Source organism: Lynx rufus, unplaced genomic scaffold (assembly GCF_022079265.1).
Source record: "Lynx rufus isolate CCGP_SWC_20201006 ecotype Redwood Valley unplaced genomic scaffold, mLynRuf1.p SCAF_4, whole genome shotgun sequence".
NCBI lineage: Eukaryota > Metazoa > Chordata > Mammalia > Carnivora > Felidae > Lynx > Lynx rufus.
In genome coordinates this window covers 93,691,304-93,703,204 of record NW_025814856.1, presented here as the reverse complement: position 1 = coordinate 93,703,204, position 11,901 = coordinate 93,691,304, and the positions used below count along the sequence as shown (strand labels likewise).

The following is an 11,901-nucleotide window of genomic DNA, read 5'->3' as shown; positions in this document are numbered from 1 at the left end:
ATTTTGTTTAACCATACCCTGAGTCCAGGAAGGCTATCTATTGGTGGACTGGTTCTTAGTGTCTAAGAAAAATATATAGTGTGGATGTGCATGTGTGTTTGTACATGTGTGTGTGTGTGTGAGTGTGTGTAAAGATTACACAGACTTTCTTAAAACATTTTCAGCTTTTAATTAAGCATTTATAATTTAAGACAGTTACAAAAAATACTTCAATGAGCCAGAAATGTGAAAGAATAATCCCATGAAAAGAATTACTCCATAAATATTAGACAATGAGTATAACAGACATTTAATGCTAAAAATCAACTATCAAATACTTATGTGAATGGAAGGAAACAGTACTGAAAATATAATTCATCACAGTGACATTTTTTTAAAGGATCCATTTTAGAATTAAATATATATTTAGAATTCTATTTCATTTTCTTCCAGAGTGTATTTCACTTAAGTAAAAAAATGTTCAGGCCCACACTTACTAATTTTGAGAAAGAGGATGGCTCAGCATATTCTCCATAGCAAGAAAGGCATTTTGAGTATTATCAGAAGGAAAAATTAATCCCAAACTAAGCACTATAAATCCGCAACCTGAAATTTGGAAATTATCCTAGAGGACAATTGAGTAGATCATTGATCACAAGCAAAATTCTAATAGAACTCTTTTGAAAATCCTTACACATTTTACTCAACCAAATGTACAAAGGTACTTGGATATTTCAGTGATGGAGATTTTACAACTTTATACAAACAACTCAGTTTATTAAGGTTTTCTTCATGTCGAGTCAAAACCTACTTATTTGTAGTATCTACTCTCTATGCCCTAAAGAGAATAGAGACTATCTTCCACAAACACACTTCCATGCTACCAACCAGACATGTAAAGTTAGAAGGTTAATTCTCATCTTCTTTCCTCAGCAAGTGTTCTTTTCTTTGGAATACACATAGTCTTTATTTTTCACACGGTATCTACCAGATTTGGTTCCTTAGAATATTAGTTCTATGGGATGGTCTACAGGAAGAAAACGTATTTCTGACATTATTATCTTTGGGAATTCAATCTAGTCTGCCCCCTCTCGTGGAAATGTCTGGTAAAATATCGCTTGTCAAATGGTCTGAGATATGTTGAAGTAATTAAATAACCATGTAACTCAACATTCTCCTGAAGTATATGAAATGGATTTTTTTCAGTTAATTTTTGTTAATTCACCAAATTCATGTTATTCATGAGTGTGAAAACATAAGATTGACCTGGTCTTAATTAGTCAAATCTGCCATTTGTGGACACACTTCGGTTTGCCAATAGTTCTCTTAAATTGTGTCCCAGAACAACACTTGGTTTTTCACAAGTGCTGTGTGTTTTCCAAGTTCTAGAAGAAATCCGTCTTCCAATTCTGTATGATTCCTTCAGTACAACCTAATAGGTCAAAATTTTTTCACCAGCCTTTTCACATCATTAGGTTATATGGAGTTGATAATCTACTAAGCCCTTCATTTTATTGATGAAGTTAGGCTGTATGTGTATAAGATTTTTTTAATTAAAAAATGTAGGATCTGACATCTGTTCATGCTCAATTTAACCTTTCAAATTTTGCCCTATTTTATGCTTTTAAAATTTTTTCATGTTGTATTTTGCCATTCACTATATTTGCTATTCCTCTTGGGTTTGTGTTTTTCTCCTCTTTGGTACAATTGTTCCATGATTTTGTCTATGTTTTATGGAGGTTTTTATGACTGAGTGCAATACAAAGCCTCATAACCAATCTCTACAACCCTCTCTCCAGTTTGGAATTAATGCAGGCTTTACTACTCCCTAGGTATAGTTGTTTGGCTATAAAACATTTATCACACAGTGCTGACTATTATCCATAAGGATATTTATAAGACTCGTACAATGTCTCTCTGTAAAATTCCCCATGTATTTTACTATTTTTTGCCCCAACCACAATGTCTCTAGTAAGGTGACAGGTGAGCACTACATGACTGAAGAAATACTCAAGTTTCCATCTTCTTCTTGACTCAGCAACATGTGACAAAATTGATCATCCTCACTTATTTGAATCACTTTCATTACTTGCCTTATATAGTTCTGATTTTTTCCTATGTAACTTGGAATTCCATCATGATCTCATTTCTTAGTACCTTAAACTGTTACATACACCCTTAGAGTGACCTGGGGCTCAGTCTTTGAAACTTTTTTCCACCCTACCTACCCCTAATAATAGTATTAAAGCTAATGGCTTTTATATACTTACTACGCATTGATGATTCACAAAAGTGTATGTCCTTTTCACACCTCTACTCAAACTTCAGATCCATATTTCCAACTGCCAACTCAGTATCTCCACTTCTATAATGACTAGACACTTCACACAGAGTATTTAAGCTGATCCTCTCTTGCTCTGCTCCTCCCAGTGTTCCCATTTCAGTTAACTGTAAATCCACCCATGTGCAAAAACTATTACAGCATTTCTAATTTGTCTCTTTCTCTTACACCTTACACTCAATATGAAGCACATTTTCTCAGCCCTGCTTTCAAAATAAATCTAGAGTCTTGTACTTCTCAACATTTCCACCAGACTATTGCTGAGCGAGTCCTTGCCTCTCTTGTCTGCATTCTATCTACTAATTGGCTTCCCTACCCCAAACTTTACTCCCCTGGAGATTATTCACAATGCAATAGCTGAGTGACCCTAGTAAAATCTAAGATGAATCACGTTTCTCCTATGCCAAAATATCCAGTAGCTTCTCACCTCACAACAAAAGCTAGTCATTAAAATGGTGGACAAGATCTTACAAGATTTTGTTCCACAATTATTTCTATGACCTTATCTCCTATAATTCTCTCCCATGAAACCTTTCCCAGCCAGTGTTTTCCTGTTATTTCTTGAGCATGGTAAGCACACCCAGCAGCTTATTGAAACCTGGTCTTGTCTTAGTCTAGAATGCTCACTCTCTCACATCCTTCAGGTCTTTGCTGAAATAACACTTTCTCAGTGAAGCTTCCCTGGACTACTCTATTTAAAATAGTGCTTTACCTACTACCCCCACCTGAGTCACTTTATCTGCCTTTCCAATTTATTTTCCTTAGTAGCATTTATCATCATCTTTCATAATATATATTTCACTTGTCCATTCTGGTTTTTGTTGGCATGACTCAACTAGAATTAAACTATATGACATTATTTTCATTAGTTTGGATCATTACTATATCCCCAGCAATTAGATTACTGTCTAGGATATGGCCCTAAGTATGTATTTGTTGAATAAGAATGAAAATAAAGTGGACAAATGAGAAATAAAATGCTTTTGTATTTGTACTCTTTGTTCTTAATGTACCAGTTATAGTTACCATATAGTTCCTTTTCATAAAACATTATGCTTCACATTTTATCCATAAATATGCCCACTTTTAAATCAGTAATATCTATATTCAACATTCCTCCCATTATAAAAGTAAAGATACTCCAAAGATATTCGAGCTTCTCTTCTATTCTGCATCTTTTCTCAAGGACAATTGATATCATGAGGGCCTCTTTAAGCAATTCTAGTACTCTATGCTGAAATTCTTTCAAACATGAAGATTCAAAATCATTTGTATTGGCCAGGAAATGATTTTCTTGATATGTTCCAAATTCCTCATCCATATTTGTCTTGTAATATCCACTTTGAAAAACTTCCCACTTAAGAGAGAAAGTGTAATGAAATTAGATTTAGGTCACACTGCCATTTTGCTTGTTTGTTAGTTTCATGAGATCATCTGCCCTTACCAGTAAGCACTAAGGAGAAGCAAAAATATTAACCTCTTCTGATATTTCCAATAAGTGATATATTAAAAAGACATTAACCTAATCTCTGTTCATTTTGATCCACGGATTTATGGCAGTTTAACAATTACTCTGAATGCTTTCCCCATTCAGTTCAGATTGGATTGTTTAAAGGACTAATTTTTTTTTTCCTGCTTATTCAATATTTATAATTGTAGCTTTCCTCATGTGATGCCACAACTTTTACAATTTCTCACTCTGGGGTACAAGTTGTTTTCTCTTTAAATGGTGACGACTGCTTTACCATAGTTCAAGATAGTATATCCAGTGAACATTTTCATCACTGATGATACAAGACAAAAGTTATTTCCATGCCATCAACTCATATCAATCTATCCTTATTAGTCAAAATGAAGTGCCCAATAGAGGTTCTCTGATCTAACTTCTGAGAGATTAAATTGTTGCAAAGACAATTACAAAAATTAATCAGGTACTTTCTTTCTCATAATAGGACTTTTAGTGTACTCCCATAATTACTCTGGCTTGGCTCTATGTGAAATTTGTAATCTGTTTTAGGAAATAGTCATCCACATTAATATATATTTTTTTAATCGGCCGGGCCATTTGTCATTTATTTTTATAATAAATATTCTATTTATTTCATTTTACTGAATTCACCTAATGTTTATTAATGTTCTTTTATAATGATTTTTATGAAGTTCCCTGCAAGTATACAGAGGATTTTTTGTTTTTGTGTTTTTGCTATTTGATGCCTTTCTTCCATTTTCTATTCTTTTTAGATAAGTTAGACATTCTCGCTGCCATATCTCAGTCAAAATCCCCATCTTGCAAGTTTCTGGTGATACCTAGGAACTATATATTTTCTTTATGTTACAATTTAAAAATGACATTATCTCCTTTCTCTGTCTCTGTGTGTCTGTCTGTCTCTATTACCAGTATCAAAGATATCCTTTCCTACTTTTTACCAAGTATTAAGAATTTATCCTCTCAACTTCATTTTCCTCCTCTGTAAGGGAGGAATGATAATATTAGTCTCAAAATACCTTTGTGAAGATTAAATGGAATAATGTAGACCAGGTGCTTAGCCTGACTCTACATAATAGACACACAATATGCCTTCAATGAGGATAGCTCTCTTTCCTGTGAAGCCCAGACTGAAGAAGATGCCCATTGCCCATCTCATGTAACAGAAGAGCTGATGTCATCATACACACAGTAGATGGCTGATCACTCCATTTCCGCTTAGTTGATTTTCTCTGAAACCCATGTTTATGTGAAACGTGCAATCGCATGAGTTTGTCTTTCATTTTAAGAATATAAAATAATAAATTTAACTGAGGGGCCATTTAGAATAGTGATGCAAGAAATGCAGATTCTGTGGACCAAGAAAACATTTTGAATAAGTTAAAAATATTTAAGATCATTTGCCAAATTACATTAATGGTGATTTTATTCATCACCATTCAATGTATTTTACTGACATATCTACTACAATTGAGTAAAATGCACAAAATTATTTATAAGATTTTCTCAATAACTATGATGTAAAAATTCTGACATTTCCAAACCTTTACCTCTCTACTTACACATACTATTGGCTGAACCCAGTAAGATTTCTGAGTAGAAGAATAAAGAAAACTTAATATTTTAGTCCCTGTAGTATTTGAAATATTAACCAATATATTTAAAATCTTGAGTATGTTTTATTTTTTAGTTTGCATTATCAAATATTAATGCTAGCTTATATATGTTTTCTTATACAAAAATTATTAAACATTCTTAATTTTAGATATCGGTGACTCTTACAGTTACAAAATTTTCTTAACACAGATGTGTATGAAATGAAGATAACCCAGTTTCTCCAGAAACTCCACAATACAATGTGTGTGAAGATTGTTTTTCATTGAAGAGTAGCTTCCAACTTGAATCAATCATTTCCTATGAAAATATAAATTATTTTGATTGAAACAGATTATATTGATTGAAAGCCTAGACAACAGTTAACCATAGCAATTATTTCTCTGATATTTTAGTATTGTCTGATGCATACAAACCAAATGTGCAATTCACTCACTTGCTCAACACCCTCTAGAACATACCATATTACGTTCCATTTGATTGTTTTGTAATATCAATGATTTGCCTGAACGTTTTCTGTTATCATTTTATAACATTATATGAGAACTCCTCCAAACAGACCCTTAATGCTTTTCCCTCTACCGTCCAGAAAGTTATTTTCAATTTGCTCTGTTATTTATGCAAGTTAAAAGATATTCTTAAAATGCTCCTATTTTAGTATTGGCAATTCAGTTCTTACATGTATATACTAGTCACATTTTGAGTTGGCACCAATATTTTAAATCTTACAATAGTCATACCACTTTAAATATATCATTTTGTAGGTAGTGACAATTTGTTTTATTTATCCACAAGAGGGGCTTCGACACCTATCAATCAGTTCAAGTGCGTTGGTACATTTAAGGCCTCTTTCACTCCGTTTAACTGCTGCATCTGACTGGAGCAAGAATGGTGGCAAAGATCTTGACCTTGAAACACTGGTTGGATTAAAGGATTCAAGTGGATGATAGAAGCCGTGGCTGGGTTTAAGTGAGGGCCAAACAATGCGGGGATCAATGCGGCCGAGGGCAGGGGCTGCAGCGCGATGTGCGGTGGGTGGAAGGGGGCAGCAGTGACCAAATGCAGCGGGTGACCCGCTAAGAAAGTGGGGTGTGCGGGGATGATGGTCGGAGTCAGAGGTGACAACGTGAACGGCGTAAAATGTGGCTGGGAAAGAGGATGTAGGTGAGCTATAGGGAGGGGACCACCATGGGAATTTATGGAGGCAGAAACAGCAAAATGCTGCAGGAAGGTGTGGTGGATGGTGGTGATGGAGGTGCGCTGGTGAACTGGTACCGTCTGGACCGCCGAGGCCGGAGAGAAGGCAGTGGGCCCCGAGGCAGGCACAACTCGAAGATGCTTTGAGAGGAGCTGTTTCTGCACGTGCTGCTGGGCTTGTAGCTGTAAGAGCTTATATTTATCTATTTCATCAGGAGAAAATGTTATTGGCTGCTGAATTAAGGGGGGAGAGCTAGATTTATGGCACACTTCTAATTCATCTTCTACTTTGTCATGCTTCTGCAAAGTTCTGTCAGAGTAAGAGTTTATATTCCCCTCTACGTGATTCATATGCATGCTTACATCCTGTAAGTCAGGATTTATTTGGTCCTCTTTGGTCTCTGTGGAATCAGTAACACCAGTATATCTATTAGATGGAAAAGCACCAGGGAAATCATTTGGTAGTGGGTCACGGCTTTGAATACAATGTTGGACTTCGCTAATTAAAGGTTTTACTGGTTCTTTTGTTGTTGGGTTCTTTTTCATGTTTGGTGACTGTGAATCTGCTACTACATGAATTATACCTTTAGAAAGATGGTTATCGCAATCAGGATCTACTAAAACATGAAAATTGTTTGTCTGTGAACTTTTGACTTTGTCTTTCTCAATAGTTCTTTGAATTGTACTGCCTTTATCAATTCTCTGTTTACTTGTGTTCTGTGTTTTTTCAGACAAAGGCAGTGCAGGTCTGTTACAGCCCAGTGGCGTGAATTGAATTGTGCATTGAATTTGTGAATGAGCCTCTGATTCATTTTCACAATTCTTTGAAGAGACCTCAAAATTAGTTGATTGTTCCTGACACCTCTTGGCTTGCGCTCTTTCAAAAAGGCTTTTGGCTGTCAGGGGTGTCCTCTCTCCTTCTGTAATGGCCAACTCTGTGCTTTCTAAAGGGCTGGTAGAACAATTTCTTAGAAGGCAGCTGATATTCCCAGAGTTATACTGCACGGATTTTACTTTTCCTAGGTCACAAATACGAGGGCTGTCCAACGACTCTTGACTTCTCTCGCTTTTACTTAAGCAATAAATTCTCTCTCTTGAGTAAGAGCCCAATCTGCTGTGCTGAGGTCCCTGGCAATTTGGTGCTTCTTCACTATTTCCGGAACAGGAAACCTGTGAGCTAGAATCACAATGGGTGATTCTCCTGGATTTGGGCCCTGAAAACTGCTGTTGATTTTTGCCCAGTTTATATCTTTCTCTGCACCGACTGTATCTATGTTTTGAGGATTTTTCATTCTTAAATGATTCCCACAATCTGTAGTTGCGGTCTCTCTGTATTTCAGATGGCAGGCAGGTGCTCTTCGCTAACTCCTCAGACACGCAGAGGCAGCTCGGGTTTTGGTGTCTCCCTTTGTGCCTTTCAACTGGGTTGTGTTCTCTTTTACAAAAGTACAGCAAATTGCCTCTGCCCTTGTCGCTGGACTTATGAACTGAACAAGTAGCTCTCAAGCTGGCTGTGCTGCCAGGGTATGCGTCTGAAGGGCTAGAAGTTCGAGTCAGAGACAACTTTGGAGAATTTCTCTTATAAGTTTGGTTTCTACATCTAGAAACCCTGCTGGTCATGCTGATGTGGTTCCTATTCACAATTACACTAAAGTCCTTCCCATGATCACTATGACCCCTCACTGGGTAAGGACTAGAATTCCAGGTAAATTGATTTGCATCTTCAAAATCTGAATGAGGATCGCAAGGGATCAGTTTTGGTTCTTTAGTCCTAGAGATGTAAGGAGAAAAAGATAGGCCCTCATTTACATCATTTAGAACTACCCTTTGGCAGCTTTGCCAATGGGTCCTTGAAGGTTCCTTAAGTCCATTATCACTATTATCATTGTTTTCTACACATTTCTTTAGAGAGATATCAAGGAAAGCAGGCACTTCAGGATTTTTCATTTCCAAATCACTTGCACTAAAATTATCTTTACTCATATTTGGCTCAGAATCACTGTAGCCCGAATTACATTTTCTCCGGAAACTTTCCCAATCTGGATTAGCTATCATCATCTTTGGTTTCAGAGATTGATCATTTTCTTGGATCAATTTCTGTTGGTCTTTGATTAAACCTGAGACTGGGCTCTCTATTGTAGTCTTCATTTCTGAGGGCTCCTTAATCAATTCTCTTTTTAAGTCCTCTGAATCATGGTCACTCTTTGTGTTCCGAGAAAGCTTAAAATCAAAATATAATGGGTTGCATCCATAAGAGATACAGGGCTCCGTTTTTGTAAAGAGCAGAAGTTCCGTGGGCCACTGGAGAGTGGTGTGGCCATCCTTACTTTGTACATGGAGAAAAGGCAATGGTTTAGACTTCACGTCATGTGGACATGCTTCTCTTACAAGCGTTGTTGCATTTTTGCCAACTCTTTCTGTTTCATCTAAAGACTTTTCTCTCTTCTCCATTCTGGAGTTGGGACTCAGATGCACTGTACTGTTTTGCTTACTTGGCTCCAGTGATGGAAACTCATCCAGACATTCAAATATCCTGGCATCACTGTGCCTGTAAATGTTTGGTGAGCTGGAGGAAGCATTTGCTTGGCATGAGTGATTAATGCAGTTTTCTGAAGTGTTCTTCGGTGTACCTCGAATTTCTTTTTCTCTGCTGCAAGGAGTAAAAGCCACATCTGAAAGATGAATATTAGATTTAGAGAATGAAGCATGAATGCCAATCGAATCTTCCAGTGTTTCATCAATAGAGTCATTTTTGTCTTGCACGATTTGAGAGCTGATGGAAAAGGTATTGTGTAAAACATGTTCCAGATGGCTTGGTGTGATGTTTATATCTTTTTCCTTAGTAAGAGGTACGTCCTCACTTGCAAACCTGCGGCACTTACATTTCTCTGCAGTTTCTTTTGCTTTATAGCTGGGGGACTTGTTACAATCGTGTGTTTCTTCTGTGTTCTCACTAAAAACTGATGCTGAAGACTCTAATTTTAGATGTACTTTTTTGGAAAAAGAAAATGATACTCCTGTCCTGTGATTTGCATTGCTGAGGTCTGAAGATGTCTGTGGTACCCGATTTCCAAATAAATAACGTCTGTCCATTGGTAACTGGTGTCGATTTTGCATGGTGGACCGCTGTTTATCAGAAATGCTTCTGGGGAGATTCTTTCCTTTAAGGAGAAGAGTGCTCTTCATGCACGATACCTTTCTGCCATTCTTAACTGGGAAAATTCCTTGCTGGAGTTGCTTTTCTATGGCTACCCTGGGAGCTTTGTATGCTGGTCCATTTCCAGAAACGCTGTAGACACAATAAATATTTAAATGATTAAGACATTAGATTTGAAATCTCATGTATATGTGAACATTTCTTAGTGTTTCTATGATGAGTTATGCTATTTACAAACTATGTCTATTGTAATATCACCATTTCACTGTGTTTATATAACTCAGTATATCTATGTTTCATAGAGGCCATTTCTAAAATGCATCACTTAAATGTGCTCTTTTGAAATTAGCAAGAAGCAATAATAGGTGGATATCTATGCTAGTGCTGCAAAAGAAAATAAAGTACTGCATTTACATCCCAATATATGTCCTGCAGAACCTATCAATTTTTTTGGAAATATAGATTTAACATTCTTTCACAAGGAGTTTTTCGATCAGTGACCTCCCATTAAATAAGAAATAAAATGGAATTAAAAGTCACTTCCAGAGTGTAAAAATATATATTTAATGTCATTTTTGTATAAGTGCTACCATTTCATAATTTTTGTTGCCTCGGTTTTAAAATTTCTTCATGTTTGCTTACTTTGGAAAAGTGTGACTATTTCTTTCTCCATGACTTATCACCATTTTGACCAATTATAACAAATGCATAAAAAAGTAACACACATTTACAAGCCATCTCAGTATCTCAATTATTTGAAATCTTTTCTTTTGCATCTTCCTCACCCAAATACTTTCTTTCTACCTTTCCTGCATACATTTGTTTTACCTTTTAACAGCTTTTGTAAAGACTATTCATTCTGCTGAGCTTCATTTGTGATTCAATCTGAGAACTAGAAATAGCAATACACCAAAGAGATGAAACTCTTTAGATTAAAATTGTCTCTTCTATGTTTACCTTAAAACCTCTACTACAAAACAAGGTTTGGGCGGAGGTGGGGTGGTGGAAGGCAACAGAAAACTCATCATTTATCTGATCTTTTGCTTTGAGATGGCTTTCTTTTCCTTCTCCTTTTCTTTATCCACATGCTTGGATATGTGTCTGTTTGCTTCTTTCTAGTTTAGATTTTTATTTTATTGTATTCATTCATTTGTTACTTGAGTAAAGAATACTAATAAACTGGTATCTTTTCCATACGTAGCTTAACTTCTAATGGAGAGGTATGTTTTCTGAGCCGTTTTCTGAGAAGTTCTTTCTTGTTGCCTTCACCTATGACTGATTTGGCCAATCAGCACAGAACTCTGGAATCCCATTCCTCTTGTCCACCAAATCTCATGTATATAAAACCTTGGTTTGCGATAATAATTCATTCCGAAAACATGCTTGTAATCCAAAGCAATTGTATATCAAAGCGAGTTTTAAGAACCATTGGCTCAGTTGTTATCATGTGACAGTTGGCATCAGGTACTACTCCTATTGAAAGACACTGCTTGTTTGTCAAGTTAAAATTTATTAGAAATGTTTGCTTGTCTTGCGGAATACTTGTAGAACAAGCTGCTTGCAATCCAAGGTTTTATGGTACTTTGCTTCACTGCCTTTACATGTTTAATATCACAGAAAAATACTTACTAATCCTCCTTTTGTTCATTTTTGAAAGGAATCTGTTGTGCACTTGTGTGATTTGTAATTTTCTTTTTCATTTATATATATTTATAATATTTACAACTTACATTTTTATTGTAAGTACTATCCACAATATATTGTTATTTTAGATTACATATATATATATATGCGTATATATATTCATATATTAGATGACATATACATATGACATTTTTACCAGACCAGAGTTACAGATTGATTTCTTGGGTTAATTTTCACTAGTACTGTTGGGCACTTTCAATTCAATTTCTTTAGCTCAGTTGTATTTTCTTCTCTGATTTCTCTGGTTATTGCTTCTTCTCTGTCTTAGCTTTTTATGCTGGAATTTATATGTTAAATGTGTTGGCTTTCATGAATATATCTTTTTAGGTCTTATTATTTATCTCAATACTTTAGTGTCTTTAGTCTGTTTCTCTAGTTCAGAAGGAATTTCTTGTTTTTAATTTCTGTTTTATTCTTTCAATT

At 35.7% G+C, this 11,901-nt stretch overlaps 1 protein-coding gene across 1 annotated transcript in view; it reads right to left on the bottom strand.

Moving 5' to 3' along the window:
- Positions 1-6,236: 6,236 nt before the first annotated feature.
- ZNF804B (zinc finger protein 804B) overlaps positions 6,237-11,901 on the bottom strand; it is a 510,313-nt gene continuing 504,648 nt past the window's right edge. The window contains exon 4 of the mRNA XM_047096838.1: positions 6,237-9,906. Within this exon, the coding sequence (XP_046952794.1) occupies positions 6,237-9,906 (3,670 nt within the window). The remainder of the gene's footprint in view (positions 9,907-11,901) is intronic.